This window comes from Mixophyes fleayi, chromosome 3 (assembly GCF_038048845.1).
Source record: "Mixophyes fleayi isolate aMixFle1 chromosome 3, aMixFle1.hap1, whole genome shotgun sequence".
Classification (NCBI taxonomy): domain Eukaryota; kingdom Metazoa; phylum Chordata; class Amphibia; order Anura; family Limnodynastidae; genus Mixophyes; species Mixophyes fleayi.
In genome coordinates this window covers 57,491,363-57,514,109 of record NC_134404.1, presented here as the reverse complement: position 1 = coordinate 57,514,109, position 22,747 = coordinate 57,491,363, and the positions used below count along the sequence as shown (strand labels likewise).

At 40.0% G+C, this 22,747-nt stretch overlaps 1 protein-coding gene across 2 annotated transcripts in view; it reads left to right on the top strand.

The window, feature by feature from the left end:
• The window catches only part of LOC142143581 (ephrin type-A receptor 3-like), a 174,192-nt gene that overhangs the window by 115,507 nt on the left and 35,938 nt on the right, over positions 1-22,747 (top strand). For both annotated transcript variants that reach the window (XM_075201529.1, XM_075201528.1), the window contains 3 exons: positions 9,754-9,821; positions 13,895-14,020; positions 15,374-15,559. In XM_075201529.1, coding sequence (XP_075057630.1) covers positions 9,754-9,821; positions 13,895-14,020; positions 15,374-15,559 — 380 coding nt within the window. The remainder of the gene's footprint in view (positions 1-9,753; positions 9,822-13,894; positions 14,021-15,373; positions 15,560-22,747) is intronic.

Here is a 22,747-nt window from a genome sequence, read left to right as displayed (position 1 = left end):
GACTCGTGGCACCCGACCCCCCCGGGGGGGGGGCGAATTTATTTTTATTTTTCTAAATTGCACCTGTCCCACCCAGCTGTGCCCCCGAGAGCCGCTAGGCCCGAGGCAGGTGCCTAGGTTGCCTAGCGGTAAATCCGGCCCTGCACCTACTACAAGAAAAGGGTTACAACTGGTGATAACAGCGTTATCACTGGTAGTAACCCTGCTGGCGGTAAGATTCACCTTCTTTCACCGGCGAAGGCTTCCTCATGCTATAAGCGGCAATCAGGGTTCTAATGATTAATAGACCCCTCTATGTGGCATGTAGACAGCACATTGACAAGGTTTAGAAGGCACATTAGTTATTTGTACCTCTTACAAATTAATGATTTAAAATGGAGGAAGTGACTGTGGACGCTGGATGCAAATAAAAATTGTAAATGTAGTTTGAATTATTTATTAATGTTTTTAAAAATGACTTTACAATCTGTCTAGGAAAAGAAAATACATGTTCTGCTTTACATATTTTATGAGCTGCACAGCACAAGACTTTGTCTCTGGGATCTTAATCCTGTTGCCACCCTTATAATATTAAACAAACCAAGAGTTCTGTGCAATTGTTCCGGTGTATTCGGAAACATGAATAATCAGGGTGTGTTGTCCAAAGCAATAGGGCCACCGTATAGTCCCACAGCTATGTCCAATCAGAAGCATGCACAAAGTTATATGTAAATTAATGTGGTATAGAATTATTCAACACATAAAAAGTAGAGTAGAATGGATGTGTGGGTATTTGTTTAGATTGACAAGTATTTATAGCAATATGTGACATTATTGTGCCACATTAGGTGGAGATAACCTGCTTCCCTTCAAAACTAACCACTGTATACCTACAATATATGTCTGTATAATAAAATATTGTCATGATCTAATTTAAAAACAATATATTATGAAGCAAACGTCTCTTTCATTAAAATCCCTGGAATCCAATTAAAGAATTAATTTCTTATCTATTTGGTGCCCTGTAAGACATTTGGGCACTTTTTTTACCATCATCATCACCATTTATTTATATAGCGCCACTGATTCCACAGCGCTGTACAGAGAACTCACTCACATCAGTCCCTGCCCCATTGGAGCTTACAGTCTAAATTCCCTAACACACAGACACAGAGAGAGAGAGAGACTAGGGTCAATTTTGATAGCAGCCAATTAACCTACTAGTATGTTTTTGGAGTGTGGGAGGAAACCGGAGCAATCGGAGGAAACCCATGTAAACACAGGGAGAACATACAAACTCCACACAGATAAGGCCATGGTTGGGAATTGAACTCATGACCCCAGTGCTGTGAGGCAGAAGTGCTAACCACTAAGCCAATGTGCTGCCCACTTTTATCTTTATGTACAGATTTTACCATTCTGAAAAATATTCTCATGCCCCAGTAATGTCTCTAGTTCTGATCCCTATAATTGAATGGACCCTTATTACATTGGGTTGCTGTGATAGTGCTCTATCTGTGTGCTGATTTACCTCCATCGTAGTATTCTGCGTCGTGGCAGGAATCTAGTTGGTTTATGATCATCACAGGAATGAAGTTATTTCTCGCACACCTGTATATGAGCTTCAGCTTTGTGAAACGTTCCCTTTGTTGGTGCGATCCTGTCTGAGTACATACTTGTGTCCTCTCTGCAGGGCCTGATTAAGGGTCACAGCCGCCCTAGGCTACTACACCGGTTACCGCCCCCCCGCCCCCCCCCGCCCGTACCATTGTGCGTATACATATACACACACACATATATATATATATATATATATATATATATATATATAGATATATAGATATATATAAATAAAATTGTAAAATATTAATTAATACATAAAACACACTTCATTATGCACGTCCTCTCTTATCTGATCTTGCAGCGTAGACTACCTGGTGTTCTCTTTTGCTTGTTCTTGGAGCGTTGTCCGTTGCCTGGCTTCTGGAAACTTGGGAGTCCTGCATTTAAAATGTGCAAAAATTGGATTATAGTGCAACATTTTAACAACCCCTGAATGATACAAAACAACCCCTAGTACAGTCAGACAATAAAATATATAAAAATTATTTACACTCATATAGTAACATCTACCAGCCCTGTGTATCTAGTATTTAGTATTCTAGTGACCGCTGAAACCACAGTCAGCACCCACATCACCGCCACACAATACAGAGATACTTCCCCCACAAGCTATTTCATCACCTCCCCCACTAGCCAATTCACCCCCCTTCATTCTTATCAACCCACACCAGACAGTTTATGACCCCCCTATCCAATTACACCAGACAGTTTATGACCCCCCCTATCCAATTTATTAACCCCCCCTCTAGCCAGTTCATTACCTCCCCATTTTCACTTCATTAACCCCCCCTGTAGCCAGTTCATTAGCTCCCCATTGCCATTTCATTAATCCCCCCTCTCCAATTCATTAACCTCCCCTGTAGCCAGTTCATTAGCTCCCCATTTTCACTTCATTAATCCCCCCTCTAGCCATTTCATTAAACCCTCCATCCAATTCATAAGCCCCCACTATCCAATTCATAACCCCCATCCAATTCATAAGCCCCACCTCTATCCAGTTAATTACCTCCCCATTTTCACTCCATTAATCCCCCTATCCAATCCATACTAAGCAGTTCATTAATCCCCCCATATCCAATTTATAAGCCTCCCCCCCATTAGCCAGTTTATTAAACCCCCCCAGTCATCTCTCCCCCCCCTGATATTTAACAAGCTGCACTTACCTTGCTGTCTTCTATTCCTCCTCTCTCCAGATCCCGGCGCTTGTCATCTTCACATGCAGCTAACAGCATCCGACGCTGTTAGCTGCACTGTCATTGCGGGCGCGCTCTGTTTGATTAGTGTGGTCACGTGAGATGTGAGATGTCACGTGACCACACTAAGCAATAAACTGCAGCCACACTGACAGAGCAGCTAACAGCGTTGGATGCTGTTAGCTGCGTGATTGGGTACAGGAGCATGCGGGACCGCCCCCTTGAGGACAGGGACGGCCCCATTAGTGGAGAAAGAAGCCGATCGCCGGCATTTGAAGGGATAAAAAAAAAAAAGCTTGCAATTCTTCCGCGCTGCGCCCCCCAGGACTCAGCGCCCCAGGCTGCAGCCTGATCAGCCTAGTGGTTGATCAGGCCCTGCCTCTCTAAAAACCCCATGTAAATGGTATTCTGCAGTGTAGATGGAGATTTGCATTTTGCTAGGATGGTGCTTTAAAAATAGTATAAGTGTATTTACTTGTTCAGTGATGTACACCAGAAAAACACAAACTTCACCATTATTAGTTCTAACTGCATGGTAAATATTACTAATGTACATATTGGCATTAGTCTACTGCTGCCATTGTAGATTTTAGAAAAGTAGATATTTTTACCAGTGTCATTCAGCCAAGAAAAGACGTGTTTTACTGTTTTAAAGACATCAGTGTGGTTTAGGTAGGGATGGCAGGCTCACTTTAGTACAACACGAGAAAACCACCAGGAAAATAGTACAGGACAGGGGAAAATGGGTCAGAATAGAAGTCTATGGGGGAAATTGTACAGGACAGAGATCTCTAGGGGTAGTATTGCAGGAAGCAGGATGCAGGTCTCTATGCCATACTGAAAATGCTGATCACACAAGCAGCAATGATATATACTGTTCTGAAGTTACCACAGGGAAATAATGTCTCCCTCATTTTCTCACCTCCGTCATGCATACATCATTGCTGACAGCATACGTTGCACAGCACAAAAATCAATGAATTTTTTCCTGCACTACAGCTTTAGGGTGTATCCAACAAGGGTCAGAGCAACATTTTGTTATCATTCTTATCTCCATCACGTCCGTGTCCTGAGTTTCAGAGTGGACAGTGATAGAGCTACATGTAGCCCATCAGATAATCCAAATATTCAGAGCAACATAGAGCACCTGGCGGAAAAATAGCATATTTATCAAAATGCATCCAGCATACAGTCATGCACCCACAAATGCATACATACAGCCAGGTCATAAGCACAAGAAGAGTTTGTTAACATTTGTTTTCATAGCAAAAAATACATTCCCTTGATTTAATGCAGCAGATATAATACTCCTCATGTACGAATGAAGCGAAGTAGAGAAAAAATTACTTTTAAAAATACGCCTTCAAAATCCTATCACGCATCAGCTTCAGAGGTTAATCCACAGTCAGCCAATCAGAGGCGACTACCAGATACAGCCCCTGACGGGTATATATGCGTCTCTGTGCTGGTCTGCCTTAGTCACATTTGTGTGAACAGGCCCTTTATGTACTGAGCCTACATTACACCTCCTGTCCCTCATCGCGCCACTGCAGTTTTAGGGAGACACAAGTGTCAAATATATGCAAATCTGCCTACGTGCATATATCTCCACTCTCTTTGTGGGCATGCACTGATGAAGGTTTTTGTCATTTGCCCTACGCAAACTGGCGTAGGCCAAGAGTATTTAAAGTGGGCTTATCTAGTTTGAGGCACTGGTGCGATTGTGTAGGTGAGGACAGGGCTGCATGTGACAGAGAGGTATTTTGATACAAAGAGGAAAATAAACAGAAGTCATAGACTAAAGGGCATATTCAAATAGGATTCGAGCCCGCCATTACGAGTGGCTGCACGGGTCCCCGGTACCGCAATATCGCGGATTTCCGTTTGCACCCCATAGTTGCAGTACCATAATGACACTTTATACGCGCAGCTGCGCATAATCGCCCACTCGAATCCTAATTGAATATGCCGCTAAGAGTTAGATAATGAAAGGAACAGGGTCCTCCAGCAGCACAGACTAGATGCCTGTGAAACTAACGCAGGGAGATTGTGATGTCAGACACACATCTATATACTATAATGTTCAGACATACAACTTGTTTCATATTAATTTCCATATGCAACAAACTAAATCTAATGTGGACAGGTATTAGTTTTTCTTGTTTCGGTTGTAAGATTCTGTGTGCAAGGTTGGTGCTCTATACTACATGTGCTTGTGGTGCAATATATACAGGTACCCCTGATTACCAGTTCACATGCAGATGGGACAATAAATAGGGATTTATGCAAATATGTGAGTCCTGTGGAGGTGTAAAATTGCGAGTCACAGATGGAGTCTTAAATAAATAATATACGAGGTATGTCTATTAAATAATGAGACTGTGATTCTACCTAGTAAACAAAGCAGTCAAAACCGGTTATAACTGCATACGTAGTAACCTTGAACCTATATGAACCTGCATGACAAGCTGCAACACTCTGACGTTCAGTTGATTGTGAGTCGCCATTTAGTTTGGTTGTGTTTTCTGTAGAGTGCTGAAAAAATGCTAAGTTTAAAAGTTGAACAACGCGTCAATTTGAAATTTTTAGTAAAATTGCACAAAACACCAACAGAATGTTTTCAAATGCTTATTACGGCCTATGGGAATGACGGCCTGTATCGTGCGCGTGTGTTTGAGTGGCACAAAAGATTTAGCGAGGGACGTCAGAATGTCGAAGATGATGAACGCCCTGGATGAGCTTGCACTTCAAGACCTGAAGAAAATGTAGAAATAATCAGTCAGATTGTTCGAAAAGACCGCCGACTCAGTGTTCGAATTATTGAAGTTGAATCCGTGAACATTGACAAAGACACAGTATGGAAAATTTTGCGTGAGGATCTTAACATGACGAACGTTTGTGCAAAGTTGGTCCCAAAGGTTCTCACAGCAGAGCAAAAAGAACGTCGCAAGGAATGTTGTGTTGACATTCTGCAGCAACTTGACACAGATCCAAACCTGTTTCATAAAGTAATCACTTGTGACGAGACCTGGATCTTCCAGTACGATCTTGGAACCAAAAGACAGTCAATGCACTGGAAAACACCGTCATCACCAAGAATGACAAAAGCTCGTAAAAGCAAGTCAAAATTCAAAGCAATGCTCATTGTTTTTTTCGATATCAAGTAGGGATGTGCACCGGCCACTTTTGGTGTCTCGTGTTTTGTGTTTTGGATTCGGAATTTGCTTGAGGTTTTGGGTTCGGATTTGTTTCGCAAAACACCTGACGAAATGTTTTGGTTCGGATTTAAGGTTTTGGATTCGGATTTATTTTGAAAAAAACATAAAAAGTGTTAAAATCAAGTTTTTGGGTTTATTTTCACTCCTACGCTATTATTAACCTCAATAACATTCAATAACAATCATTTCCACTAATTCCCAGTCTATTCTGAACACCTCACAATATTGTTTTTAGTCCAACTGGACTTATACTGCTGAATCAGTGAACTTTGTAATATAGCAGTACCAATGGACTTATACTGCAGGATTGTTTTTGGATATTTTTTTTTAATTTCTTTTTTTTATAATAATTTTTTTTTTTTTTTTAGAACTTGGGAATAATGGGGAAATAACAATGCCCTTAGAAGGACACAGCACAGCACAGCACGAGATATAGCAGGTCAGAGGACCACCTAACACAACCTCCCTCTACCCTGATCAATGCCCGAGTGAAGATGGCAGCGGCTAGCGGGGAATTTATAGAATACGAGTATCGCGAGATCCGACAGCGGGATTATGATTTCAGTTTTGCAATTGGCGGGAATACCCAGATCTGTCTCGGATCCGGCTCGGATCGGCAACGTTCGGGTGGGCTCGGATTTCAGATATCCGAGCCCGCTCATCTCTAATATCAAGGGTGTAATTTTGGAAGAATGGGTTCCAGAAGGCACAACAGTTAATCAGCATTATTATAAGGAAGTTTTGAAAAAGCTGAGAGAAAGAGTTAGAAAGAAGCGGCCACAACAGTGGAAAAATGGTTTCTTTCTTCACCAGGACAATGCGCCTGCTCACACAGCACTTTCTGTGAAGCGGTTTTTGACCGACAAACACATTACTACACTTGAACATCCTCCATATTTGCCCGATTTCGCACCTTGGGATTTTTATTTTTTCCCAAAGGTTAAATCAGTGCTTAAAGGGAAACATTTTGAGTCAGTTGATGCTGTAAAGAAGAAAACGGCAGATATGTTGAAACAGATGACAGAAATTGACTTGCTTCATGCCTTCGACCAGTGGAAAACAAGACTACAGCGATGTATTAGTGCAAATGGGGAGTATATTGAAGGGGACAAACATTAAATTTGTAATACCAATAAATAAAGGTGAGTTATTTAATCAGTCTCGTTATTTAATAGACATACCGCGTATATAGATAGATAGATAGATAGATAGATAGACAAATATATTAGGTGTAAATAAAAGAATGACACTGAGAACCAGGGGATTTGTGAAAAGAGTAAGATCTTGCAGTGTGACAAAAAATATATATATACGTAAAGTAGAGGGGTGTTATATCAGATCAATGGGCAATTCATACATGTCCAAAATGGTGAGGTTTTAACATGTCAGTGCACTTTGACATCAGTGTTGGATAAATTATTCAGTAAGTGGTCAATATCCTCCACAAATATGCTGCATACATTAGGGGTGGGAAGAGGTGTATATTTCAGAAACAATTAGCTAGAGAAACATGCTGAGGCAGCACATTTCTGCAGCTATTAACATAGCACACAGAGGGGCATTATAAAGATTTACCACTGTGTAAATCCAGCATGTTAACACTATTCCCCTGGGGTGGAACAGGTCTCTATTTTATTGCATTCACCTTATCTGCTATGGAACATCCATTTAGGAGTAATCCGATCTCGTGGTGTAAAATTGTAGGTCATGTATTATTGCATGTGTCACAGCGGTTAGTGGTATCTGGGGACAATAAGGACACACTTTCAGGAGACCCAGCTATTACAGCACACTCCTTGTACTTTAAAGTCACTCTGTGTTTTAACACTATACTGGGTTTAATGGAGCAACTGGGAGATACTAAGAAGGTTTGGAGATATGTTACACATTAATGTGTTGTTGCTGGTTCTCACTAAACTCCGCACTCAGCTTAATATAACCAATTATTAGGGTGACTCATAATTCAGGAACCTTAATGTATATATTTGTATACTATTGGGAATGGGCAAAAAACACACAATCTGGGAGTCAGCGAGCATTGGAATGACATCAGCACTTTGTACCTGAGAAGTCGGAATCATTCTAAAGTCAAGTGATGTATATTAGGAATAATGCCCCAGTGATGTGAAAATAGGCGTATTAGAAGTTACCCAATAGTGCCTTGGCCATATAAAAACAGCCAAATGATCTTATACATGTCTTAGAGCTCTGGTACGATGTCTGTTATTCTTATATTTGACAGAATGGGGTGCATTATTCCATCTAATACATAGGCAGTAGTTTATGACAAAACAATAATAAAAAAAAAATCTTACCTCTCTGCCTGTAATACCCAGTCTCGTTTTATAACTGTGTTGTTCCCAGTTGTAAAGCGATGCGGATTATATTGATGCTATATAAATAAATGTTAATAATAATAACAATCATAATAATAATAGTTATTTTTTATTACATTGTTGTATTTTAATTACCATTTTGTTAAATTATATATTTTTTTCAATTATTTATATTTTTTTAATGAAATGTTAAAGTTTTTTTTGGGTGAGAAGGAATGAGACATTAAAAATGTCTCCTATTTAGTATTAGATCCTTCTCTCTCTGCAATCAATAGACCACGTGTAGGGGTAGATTTACCTTCACTCATGAGAGAAAGGGAAGCTTGCAGTCACCCTGCCCCTTTGGGCCTGATCTTGAGCTAGGAACAAAGCAAACGAAAGGAGTAACTTTACACCTCAAGGGCAAAACCATTTTGCATTAGAGGGGGGAGGTAAATTTAAAATGTAGATACAGATTTATAGTTGGGATAGGGCATGTCATAGATCAACTTCAATTTCAGTGTAAAAATAAAGCTATCAAGTATTTGTGTGCTACATGAAAAAACAGGCAGTATTTCCCTTGCGTGCAAAAGAATAAGTCAATTTGTACCCCTTGCATTGTAACACGGTTTGTCCAGGTGCAAAGCTGCTCCTTTGCTTTGCAGGCCCTTTATCTTGTGAGAGGATTCTGGGAAAGCTGCTGCATGTGGGCGGAGCAGAGCTTGTGGCGCTGGGATCAGTGTAATGTTTGGCTTAGGTACATTTTAGGAAGGAAGATAGGAAGGAAGCTTATATGAATTGTTCAACACTGTGTATTACCAACTGTGAAGCATATTATGTTTATGGCTTTCTGCTATGTGATATGTCTTAACATGGCCACCATAGTGTAAGAGGTTTTTTAATGTGTGACAGAGGTACGGATATTGTATAAGTAGTCACATTACTGGTGTATTTGACATTTAGATTGAGATTTAGCAGGAGAAGATTTTAAGGAGCACATTAGAAATAGTAGCTCGTGAGATGATCCACCTTCAGATTACTTTAATTCATTGGGTTGCACATTAAACTTTTGTTAAATACATAGTATTTTTGTTTTAGCACCCTTCTCTGATTTTAGCCTTGTAATTACTTTGTCAGGTAGAATTCTTTATGTTTGTTGGCCTGACATATGACACTGCCATCCACTGGGTACACTTGTATCCAGAAAGCAACTGTGTGTAATGTGTCTGGATTATAAACACATGGTTGAAAAGCACAGACGTAAGTTATAAACAAAAATGGATGTAGAAAAAGTTACAGGAGGGCATGCACAAACCAATCAGGTAAAATTTACATGAAGACGCACATCCATTATAACTTTTTTGTGAACAGACAATTCCATACAAGTAAAACAAGTAAACAACAGCATATTTCTGTCTTTTCCAGACACTGTGGTTATATCAAAGCTAAGCAAGACCCGGACGAAGATAAGATGCATTTCCAGCATGGAAGAGGTAAGATTTGGGCATTCAATGACTCCACTTGGTCACTCTAGAAGTTGCCTGCCTTCTGATTGGAGGTTTTCTAACTACCAATGGGTGTTACATTCAAGAACTGTGAGGACTCTTGGCCGGTGCTCTCTATCGTGCTGTAGAGATGTAATGTTGGGACAGTGTGTTAGGTGACACATTAGGTCAAAGCCTTTCATGTTTTGGACTTAATACTATGTGTCTCAGTGTTGACAGTTTTATATGTGAGCTGTAGACAGTAGAGAATAAAAAAAAAAATATATAGTAGGTATATTTTCTTTCTCTTGTTACCATTAATAAAGATGGCTCTGTGGACTTTAGTGGATAAAAAAAAGGTTCATCAAACCGTGTATAAAATCTTGTAATTTTCTAATATGACATATGAAGTTGTAGATACTGTAATGTAGTTTTACAGGCTTGATTTTAACATGACCCTGTTGTATGACCATGTGTTTATTTTCACTTTTTGACAAATATGTGTATCACCAGCTTTTGGAAAGTCTTCCACGCTATTTTTTATGTATATATTTTTATGTATATGTTTTGTTTCTACAATTTAATACTACACATGGCTAAATGTAACCATTACTATTATGGATTTGTACCTATATTCATCCTATTGTTTCTGTGGGTATACAAGAAGTGTCGTTATAGAATACCTGGATGCAGGGAACATGAATGTATATTTCTGTATATGTACTCTGTTATGATTATATGTTGAATTGCAATGTTGCTTGTTGTGGTAAGACCAGTTATACATTCCTACAACGGTTATCTGGATACAAAATATTGCTGTATCTATTGTATCTCCCTGATGTTGTACAGTAATTGTGAATGACATTAAAATACAAGGTCAAAGAGCCAGCAGTGCTGTAGTTTCTTCTTGAAATATTATTTTGTATAGACTGTGTGCAAGTTCTGCTCTTCTTGTTGTCAGATAATGGGCCGCCCTGGGGACCTATTTCTCTTATCCTATCTTGCTGTGCTTTCACCTGCTAGCCTGACACATAACCTGTCAGCCACTCACGTACAGTATGTGCCTCCCTATTGTCCTACACCTCCCTTACTAGTACAGAGTGGCTGGCAGCTAAGAGGTTCATGGAAAGGGTAAGATAAAGTGCATACAAATCTATAGAAACATGGATTTTTGGAATTCAATTGGTTTCACATCTCTGCTATAAATATATATATATATATATATATAATCTTATGGGACAGTACATTCTTCCCAGAGAGCGTTGTCCTGTCCGTGTCACAAACAAGATGTATTATATTGCTTTTTACTATAGTAAACATTGGTTTACACTAGTATCATGTTTTGCACTAGTGTATTGTGTTATTTAGTGACACCTGTTATGCGATGTACCAGACCACCTGACTTTGCACATCACACATTGAAGCAGGACTGGTGCAGTGTACTAGGCACCCTAGGCACCCCCGCTACTTACCTGTGGGGAGCAAGTGGGGGCAGGTAGGGGATGGGGATATCAGTGCTGCGTCTCTTCCATGTCAGGCTGCACTATAAATAAGGTGATTTGGCAAACTCACTATGATAAAAATTATTAAACACACCCCATCCTCCATTATCAGCCAATAGGCAAAGGGTGTCAGGGAACGTAAAAACACTAAATGAGTAAGTGGGTCATGATGTGTTATAGGCTGAAATGCTGGTGCTCTAGGCTACCACCTTAATAGTAGCACCAGCCATGCACTGGGGTGTATTTAATAGCATGGTGTTGCACAAATATGCTGTAACCCCTAGCAACCAGATTCTGAAATGTTTATACCACAGTTTAGAAAATAAAAGCTATTTTCAGTATTAAAAATTCAGCAAAAGTTGGTATAAAACTAATACCTGCTTACTGATTGCAGTGCCCATCACGTGTTACAGAGACCGGCATTTTGAAACAAGAATATTGAGAAAGAGAAGGCTGTAGCTCCTACACACTGGTACTGATGTGGATATTTAGTGAACATGTCAATGTGACAGTTCTTACCTTCACCTGTATCCAACTTTCTAACACATTACCTGAGTATATATGTTAAAGAATATAGCTGACAAGTGTTGGGTAAGACACACATGGCTTCTGAAGTCCTCACAATGTAACCGTGAAATGAGAAGGTTGTTTCATGTGGGGCTGGGTTGACATCAAAGGAGTGAACTGGAATAGGTGGGGGAGTAATCCCTTAGGTAGGAAGTAAGACTGAATTTAGAACTGTGAAAGTCTTCTTTATGGAATCAGGTTTGGGGAATGGTTAATACATTCTGCATAATTAATGAAAAGGAATGATTATTTATGACACAGTGTTGTGTGTATGAGGTTTTTGTTATCTGCGTTAGTAGTGACAGAGCATGACAGCAGTATGCGGGAGCACTGAACATGTAGTGCGCTATTTCAGAGGGCTGGAGAAAAGCCATAAGAGGACCAAGCAGCAGCGGAGCTGCCATTTGTGCAGCAGGTACGGTGCACCGGGGCCCATGGAGATAATTGGGCCCGCTGCATGGCAGGTGCAGGGGGTCAGAACTAGCGAGCTGTGAGCCCTGGTTCCCTGATCCACGTCTCCCTGCACCGAGGCCCACAGCTTGCTAGTTCCGCCTCTGGGTCCAGGGATTAGGGAAAATATTTATATGCATGTCTCCCAACTGTCCCGATTCCAGCTGGACAGGCAGGATTTTAGGGCTCTGTCCCGCTGTCCCGTCTGGGGATATGTTTGTCTCTTGGATGTGAATGTTGGGGGAAGGGAGGTATGTGATGGCCAGCCTAGCGCTTTACAGTGCTAGGCACTCCTCTGGCGATGTGGCCACGCCCAGTCCCGACGTGGTCATGCCTCTATTTTGGTGTGGTCACGTCCCTCACCCTGCTGGTGCTATGTACAAAGCACTGTTATAAGTTATCTACAAAACATTATGCAAACAAGCTGAGGTAAATATTGTTCTATCATACCTCAATAATTGGTACAATACATAAATACATAAATACATAAATGGTTATTTGTAAAATAACAATGTTTTTTGGTAAATTTGTGGTCGCATTATATTTATTGATTTGTTTATTATGTGTCACGGTTTTTACATTGTGAAGTTTTGCTTTATTATTCCATTCCAATAACATCATGTTCATATTGTTTGGTGGAATCGGTAGAATCTGAATTTAGTTTTTCAATAGTTGTTTGGTTAAAAAAAAAAAAAATTAAATGAAAAAAAAAAAATTAAATCTGATTATTTTTTTCATTATTTTTACACAATTTTTGACAGATACAGTCGTTTATAAACTCCCAGTGAAGGTCAGAGGAAAAGAAAGTCTTGTCTCTGTTCTAGAGAGGACCCACACTTCAAATTCTTCTTCTTTTTTTAAATTGCTTTAAGCAGATAAAACATTTCAAGCATCCTGCTAGATCTACGCTGTGTGTCGTCTGTTAAAAGTCGTAAGGGCAGAGCTGGTTTTGGTCTCAAAGAGCTGCTGTTTGTTTCATGATCTCTGATGTACACACTTTCCACACATGAAAATATTCGGAGGCGTAAATGAGACAACTTTATTCTTGCTGTCCCTGGCTGAGCCTGAAGCTTTCGGATGCGGTTAGATAAGACTGAATAGAGGGAGTGACAGGGATGCACCTTTGTCATATAAGTAATTGGATTGCTTGCATTAACACCCAGTGTGGATAAAAGAGGACTGTCGCTGACTCTTAAGTAGAGAAGGGAGGCTGCGAGAGGCTTCAGCTCTCTGTGCTTTCCTATATGTCAGCCTCAGAGACCAAAGCACATATAACCAGGAGTAAAACCTTGTTTGTTTACAATGAAAGTTGTGAGATTTATATGTATTAAAAAGATACTAACGTTACCATGACACTTGTTTTGAACGTGTGTAGCTTGTGTGAAGCACATGAAGATGTAAAATGTGCTCCCATGTCTGGGGGATTCCACTGATCCAATAGGAATTATTAACCCAGGCAATGTGTAAATAACATGAAGGTATATGTGTGCCCCGGTGTTCTGCTGTATAAGGGGAAACAGTGGTTATGTGTTTCCTTTAACCTGTATGTTTTTGTGTTGCTAGTGAAGCTGCCGGGGAGTAGAACCTATATCCACCCGCACACATATGAGGATCCCAACCAGGCTGTACGGGACTTTGCCAAAGAGATTGATGTCTCCAACATCCGCATAGAGCGGGTGATAGGCGCAGGTAAGAGGTGTGCGGATTGTGTGATCCCTGACTGCCAGCCCATGTATAACTGTACAGGTTAATGTGACATTATACCCCAATTTCTCTTATTTATCTATCAATCATATCTTGTATCTATCTATCTATCTATCTATCTATCTATCTATCTATCTATCTATCTATCTATCTATCTATCTATCATATCTATATCTTGTATCTATCTCTCTATCTATCTATCTATCTATCTATCTATCTATCTATCTATCTATCTATCTATCTCTCATATCTATCTATCCATGTCTTCTATCTATCTATCTATCTATCTATCTATCTATCTATCTATCTATTTATCTATCTATATATCTATCTATATATATATCTATCTATCTATCTATCTATCTATGTATCATAGCTATATCTTGTATCTATCTCTCATCTATCTATCTATCTATCTATCTATCTATCTATCTATCTATCTATCTATCTATCTATCTATCATAGCTATATCTTGTATCTATCTCTCATCTATCTATCTATCTATCTATCTATCTATCTATCTATCTATCTATCTATCTATCTATCTATCTATCTAGCTATCTAGCTATCTATCTAGCTATCTAGCTATCTATCTAGCTATCTATCTAGCTATCTAGCTATCTATCTATCTATCTATCTATCTATCTATCTCTCATATCTATCCTATCTATTTATCTCCTATTTATCTTAACCATATATCTTATTTATCTATCCTTTCTTCCATTCCCGACTTGGTACTGTGACATTCAGAGTTTTTGATCTTCAAATCCACTTTTCCATTACAGATCCTCCTATTCAGAAGCTTTCTCCTCCAAATCATCACTCCTTAGAGTGGGCTTTTGATCAGCAACATCCCCAATCACATTAGTTTCTTCTTCCCATTGAAGGGGCTTAAGTACCTTTGTAGAGAGTATGGACTTGATTACTGCTGCTCTGTCCATTACCCATTCACTGCAGAGATGTTTCTTCTCATTGAAGTGGGAAAAGAACAAGTCCCAACTCCGTGACTTTGATACTAAAAGCACCTTAATAACATTTTAATGATTCAGTTCTTAAATTCTACACAGGAAAGCTAAAAGCAGGAAACTTGCCCTTTAAAATGCAATGTACTCTACCGTACAAAGGTCTGCACGCTAAAAATATACAGCATTTTAAAAGATTAGTATTCAGAGAGTTAGCCGTGTATAACCAGAATATTACTGGCATTGTGTTTGTGTGTCAGAAGTGAGGATAGACTAGCCGCTGTGTTCTAGTAGAACATTGCTGTCTACTCCAGTGTTTGTCTTCTAGTTAGTGGAGCATCTAAGCTTTATTGACGCACTGTTCTTTTTTCAACAGGGGAGTTTGGAGAGGTGTGCAGTGGGCGCCTAAAGCTACCCAGTAAAAGAGAGATTTATGTGGCAATCAAGAGTTTGAAGGTTGGCTATGCTGAGAAGCAGAGGAGAGACTTCCTAGGAGAAGCCAGCATTATGGGCCAATTTGACCATCCGAATATTATACGACTGGAGGGAGTGGTCACCAAATGTAAGCTCTCCTTTACTCCTTGTTGTACCTTAAAGGACATAAAAAAATAAAATGAGTGCAGACTGTGTTATAGAGTAACTACCAGAAGTAAATTGAAATGTTCCAGGACTAAAAGGAGAAAGCGCTATTCCTACCCCAAGTGCATGTATGACACAGCTTGCCCGTCCTAAATTCTATTATCCTCCATCTAATGTCTGAGACATCTGGCTGACCAAAGTACATAATTATAATACATTGGGGTGAAGCTTTCTCTTGTGACCAAATATATATGTAGACTAGAAGCATATGTTTTGTTGTTCTATCTAAGAGAGAGGGGGAGCCCTAAATTATTTATAATGTAGTATACCTGTGACTGCTACATATAACTGATAACTACCTTCACGACCCATAATGCCCAGCGTACAATTGTCTGTCCCTATGTCTCACACTCATTTTCCAAATTCAATAACTTCTGTTGAATTAATTACATGATGCACATTTATTTTTGACATTGTCAGCTTAGTCCAAGTTACTACAATTTCCAACTAAATAAGAAATTGAAAACGGGGGCTGAGCAAGCAGAGACATTTTCCTATATCTGCCACTGTCCACTATGATCACAATGTTACCTGTATTGAAGTCACTGTAACCATAACTGTACACAAGTGTATAGACACAGCTGCCTGGAGAACTTGCAAAGATCTTGATGCAAGGGCGTTTTATGAATTTAGTAATCCTGTGTCCAAGAGTAATGCTTGCCCTCCCCCGAATGTGACTAGGGCAGAATGGTGGGGGAACATATGTGACAAAGGGGGAATGTTGATGGAATAATAACATTTCATTAGACATCTACTGTACCACATTATATTGGCCGACTGAACGCCATCCCTGGTTTGAGGGAGCCACATTGTAGTAACAGAATAAAAAATTATATTGGAAATTGTAACATTTTAGAACTTCAAGCTGATCTACTCCAGGTGACCAGTACATGAAGATTATGTATAGTAGTCATTGATGTATGTAAATGTGGAACAGACCCCAGTTTAGTGTATTCCTCAGGCAGCAAAGAGACCTGCAACACTACTGACCTAGAGAAGAGAAAAACTTATAGAGATACTAACACAGACCAAAAATTGTTACAAAGAAGACTCCAGGTGAACCGGTCATGCGCATATGATGGAGGTGACTACTGTATATGAAGGATTTAGGGTGTAGTAAATTAATTTATATGCAGGATAGGCAATGTATTCAGTCTAAATATATATTGTCTCTGGTCGCTGTGCTAGAGATTTAGAAATATATTTCAGGTGTCTCAGTGTTATGTGTCATTTGGTAATATTGAAGACAGTCACTTTGATTAATATCCACATTATCCGATCATACCGGTTGTAGCTGAGGCGGTTTGTTAAACGTATTACACTGATTTGCAGCTCTGATCAGACAAGCACCCCACACCTACTTCACCGCTGTGGCATGGTGCCAGGTACTTAGAAAGCGTATTATAAAATCAATATTCAATTGACACGGGGGTTACAGACTGAAATAAAGCAACAAAAAAGTGGACAGGTTTAACTGTAATCCCCACTGGGAAAAAGACAATAAGATTAAGTGTAGCCCCCTTGGAGAAGATGTACTTGTACGACAGGTTAAAGCATAATTGTTGGCTGTGGAAAGAACTCATGTATTTACACTCATTTATATACAGGTAATTTTGCACGTTTTGTCGACAGAACTTGCCAGAATTACACTAACCGCACCACACAGTAGAACATTGTCTAAACAATCCGTCCATATGCTGTTTTAAATGCCCTGTATAGTCATAGGTAAAAAGCCAAATAGTAAAACTGCTAGCCACTGTTACCGCTAAGTTGTGCACCTTGAAAATATAATGTTAAAACTTTGGAAATGCGGCTAAAAAAGGGTTGAGCTGAGCAGCAGATCTTAAAGCGTCAGTTCTCCTTGGATTAAACTGTTTTATTTCTAGAGCAAACAGTTTACATGGAACAATACTGCTATAAGTGCAAAGTGATTAAGCCAATGGCGGTACAGTGCATTGGTGAAGCCTGGTGATTTTGCGCTAGCCGTTCAGGCCCCCCACGCTGCCCTCAAAAGAGGAGAGTGAGGGCATCTTCTGAGCATGCTTGGTGCTCTCTAGAGGTCTTTGGTGGAGGCCTCAGAGGGGAGGGGGGACGGCATTTCTGGGACCCCCTCATGGACTGATGAGAGCGAGTTCTCTGTACAGTGCTGCAGAATTAGTGGTGCTATATATATATAGCTGCTGATGATGATGATAATAAGGAGTGATGCACGATCTAGTAATATATCTAACACTGAATGAAGAATGAATTAGCTTTCTATGGTCAGTATCACAAACTAAATGTTAACAATTGAAAGTATAGCTGCCTGGTTTTGATATTTTGCAGTGAATAAAGAAGAGTATATAATTGAGTTGTGAGGATCGCAAAACTTTCTTACACAAATTAGCCAGCGCCTAAACAAAACGTCACTTATTTAATGGTTTTGCAAACTTGTACACCATATTGGTAGCAAAATAACTGTTTAAGAGGTTACAATTAATGAATGCTATTTGATTAAAATAAGACGTAACACTAAGTTTGCACTTTGGGTGCATGTGTTAAATAAGCAGTATTGTAGTACCGTGATGTCCCAGAACTTGCACCAATTGGGGTTTCTGAGCAAACTCAAATGTCTTTTCTGCTTATAAATATATCTCGTTGTCACGTATGGTTAGATGTAAAACAAGATGGGGTATATACCGCAATAGGGGTTAATTGAGGTGGAACGTTCTCTATTCTACAAGGTGAGGGACGGAATAATGTGAAAAAAGCTTTAGTTTCCTTTTAAGTAGAGACATCAAATTACGGGAAACAATCACCAGATAGGGACCACAGCCAAATATTCTGTAATCATTTCTACTTTATTAATATAGATGGAATGGCTTAGATCGCTCAGTTCAAACCAGTCTCCTGGTTAACATGTTCAGTGCCATTCATTGCGTAAATACAGAGTTAAATGCTGAAATACCTTACACAGCGCTGGTCACTGTACATTAAAGTATATATGTATACCGTATATGCAATTGGCACAGAGTGAATAAAAACTTGTGGAGACTAGCTGAAAGCGTGTACTGTTAGTAGATAACAGAATTCTTGGAACCCCTGAAATAAATGTATTTCTCATGTATTGTAAATATTTGATTATTTGGATGATTAGCACAGTCCTCTCTGCTATTTGCTTTGGTGTGTTGGTATGGGTATAGTGGCGCAGAAGTTAGCATTGCTCCCTTGAAGTGCCGGTGCCATGGGTTCCATTTTGACCGTGTTTTTACTGGCTTCTGTTTGCTTGGTTCCAAGTTCCCACAATCCAAAGACATAATGGTAGGTTAAATGGATTCTGAGTGAATCAGCCCTAGTGTGTGGTAGTATATTTAGATTGTGATACAAATTAATATTAATTTGTATTATGCTCTGTTTGTGTATGGCTGACTGCACAGCATTGTGGAATATTTGGCACCTCACGAATAATTGATGATGATGATTGTGAGCTCCAGTGGGACAGTAATTGATATGGCTGATTAAAGGTTTTTGTGGAAACTTTTATTCACTCTGCTGTGGAATATGTTGGTGCCACTAGAGCAGGCCTGGGTAACCTTTGACTCTCCAGGTGTTGTGAAACTACAAGCCCCAGCATGCTTTGCCAGTAAATAACCAGCTGATAGCTGGCAGTATATTCTGGAACTTGAAGCTACACAACACCTGTGGGCAGCACAGTAGCCCAGTGGTTAGCACTTCCAAATCACCACATTGGGGTCATGAGTTCGCGACCATGGTCTTATCTGTGTGGAGTTTGTTTGTTCTCCCTGTGTTTTTGTGGGTTTCCTCCGGGTGCTCTGGTTTTCTCCCCCACTCCAAAATATACTGGTAGGTTAATTGGCTGCTATTAAATTGCCCTTAATCTCTCTCGGTCTGTGTGTATGTTAAGGGATTTAGATTGTAAACTCCAATGGGGCAGGGACTGATGTGAATGAGTTCTCTGTACAGCGCTGTGGAATTTGTGGCGCTAAATAAATAAAAAGATGATGATGATGATGACCTGGAGAACACATAGGTTGACCAAACCTGTACTAGAGGTAGCAAATTATAACCTGCATACACAAAGTTACATAAATTAAATAGAAGTCCACAATAGGGGCAATATATATATATATATATATATAAAAAAAAAGTAATAAAGTTATTTACTGAAAAGCTTACAATCTCATTTATATCTATGTTTACCATTTCAATCTATTGTACAATACAGAAGAAAAAGCAAAAACATAATAATAATAAAAATAAAAATAATAATAATAATAATTGCACAAAGAATAGTATTGGTAAAATTGTCAACTTTGGTTGGCTTCACTGTGTGTTTACTGAACCCCCAATTTCCATGCACCAACACAATAGCCAATGTAGTATTCAGGAAAGAGACCCATTTATCATGTGTGACAGCTTTTTATCTGGCCGTGTAAATCCCAGACTAATCTGACATTATAAATGGAGCTCTGGTAAAACCCAGTTCCACACACCTGCTGCCTTTCACTCCGTAATAGAGACAGAGATAGAAGAGCGCAGGGCTATGTCACTACACAAAGGAGAATGTGAAGACTTGTTTTACACTGTACAATCCTATTATGTGAAATGCCATGTACGTGGAGGGCATTAACCTGGTGCCAGCTTATTGTATGCTCTAAATCTTTGTCGTAAAATAATTATCACGCTCCTTGACCAATCGTGGTGTGTTCACTTCAGTTAACAATGTGATATGTAGCCAGGTCCATCACTCACAGTGAGATTTTGGTTTTAATGTTAAATTTACAACAATGAAAAATATCACAATTTGCACTGAATTCCATCAACAATATTTCATATTCAAAATGTTAGATCTTTCCGATATGTTCATGTGAACCAAAGAGACAGAGGCAGATACAGACAGGACCATGCTTCCCAGTCTGGATGCAATGTAAAAACAATTAATTTGTGAACATGAACTTGTTAACATCATTTGCCTCTTATACTCTCTTTGCCCAATTGTGCATTTTCAGCCTGTCAGACAACAGTAGTGGCAGAATAACAGGGGCTGTGGTCACTACTGGGTCTAGGGATAAAATGGACCTGGCAATTCCAGATTGCACCACCCAGAGTGCCCCTGCTCCCCCACTCTGCTCTCCAAAGCATTGGTCTCTTCTGAGCATGTGTCAAACCCCTGCTAGTCAGGGATTCTCCTTGCCACGATGCACCCCATCCCTCACAGGGACCTTCTTTCTCCAACCACACTGCTGGATCTCTCACTGCCACTTTCAGATATCATTACAATATCCAGGGACACTTCCATGCTTGGGAGCCATGCTGCAGTATTGTGCAATTCATGGACATTAGATAGTCAGGCAGAGCTCTTCAACATCCCAATAGCCTCACTTGTAGTTACAGTATGAAACCACAGGACTCCATCTACTTCTCACCATGGGGACGCCTTTCCTCCAGAGTAGCCGACTGCCAAGTTGCAGTGACCCTGCCCCTTATGTTATGAGGGCCTTTTCAAGGCTGCTCTCTTACAGGGGGAATCTTCTCCCTTAAGTCAGCTCCTGATAGCCAGCTGCCTCTTCCAGCCAATCACACTCACCCCTTCCAAGGGTCTCTGTCTGCCATTCAATGCCTCTGTCTTCCAGGTACGCTTCTCCAAGCAGCTTTGCATCCAAACTTTAAGCCCTTTGCTGTTGGGGATTCACCCTCTCTTGTCCCAGTGCAGCTCTCATCCAGTGTTGTATACGTACACCCTCCCTGGTGTCTCTTCTTTCGGGACTACTGAAGGTGGGGACCCCCCTGCTATCCAATGCTTCTCTCTGTGGCGCTCTTTTATATAATGGGAGTATTTGAATTCCCACTGTCACCAACCCTCTGTATCTATCACTCTCAGGGGCTTTTATCACTTTGGGGCTCTTTCTGCCCCCTTTGGGGCTCTTAAATTTAATGGGGTTCTCTTCCCATTACAGGACTTTTAACAAATGTGTCTCATGGCATTCGCCATGCACCCCATTTCCCTTTGCAGGAGCCAGGGACCACCCTCCTCCTTTCCGGGTCCCGGCTCACTAAAGTGGCGCATGAAGCCAGACTCCTTATAGACTTTGGCTCCCGTGTGGGGCTGCCATAGCCAGTGCTGGCGCTTTCGTGTCACTAAGCTCCGCCCACAAGTGCCATGTTGAGTGAAGCACTGGTCTCATTAAACAGCTTTTGAGACAAGCTGTGACAATGACTTGTCTTTCATTCTGCTTTGTGGTGTGGTTGGGGTAGGACTGGGAGTACTTAGGGCCAAATTCTGACCCAGAAGCGTTAAAGAAATTTGTTGTCAAATAAGGAAGGAGGTAAATATTTTTTATGGCAGAAAATGTTCTTAATCTCACTGCCTTGCTCTATATTACATAGGAATTGGTTCTATTTAGGTCTCCTGGCAAAGTGAAGCATAGATACCACCTTCATTCAAAAACAGGTGTACTATTGTTATTATAGACATTACTTTGTGCACAAATGCAGCCCCCCTGCCAGGATCCTGTGAGAGGAGAGCACTGTTTCAACCTAGACTATAGACTGATTTATCCAAAACTTCAAACAGGTATACAGCAGCAGTATACAAAGACACACACACACTTGTTAGCATGAAACACAGTATCTAACGTTTACATCCTTATTTCCCTTGTCTGTACCAAACATTTAAACCATTATTTTCCCTTAGCTTATTAATAAAAAGTCATGTCGCTCCGCTCCCACCAGTAAAACATGGATTCTGAGCTGTAAATCACAGTGATGTACAATCTCCCCTCTCCAATACAAGCAGCTGAAGCTCCTTCCAGCGTCAGGATAAACAGCGGCCGTTTTATTGTTTTAGTACATTGTAGAATTTCTGCTACAAATTATGGCGAAACCTCTTCCCTGGAAACTCCAATTATAAAGTATTCTGGATAATAGATCTTATATCGTTAAATTTCTCTTAATATTTTTCAAAGCTTTTGTTTACAAAATGTTTTAATAATAATGTTTCCTCCATTTTTTTGGGACCATTAAACATTTTCAAAGTGAGAACTTGAAGTCTGTGTTGAAATGGAATGTTGGAAGAGCTTTAATTGCTCTTTAAGGGGCACATTTATCAATC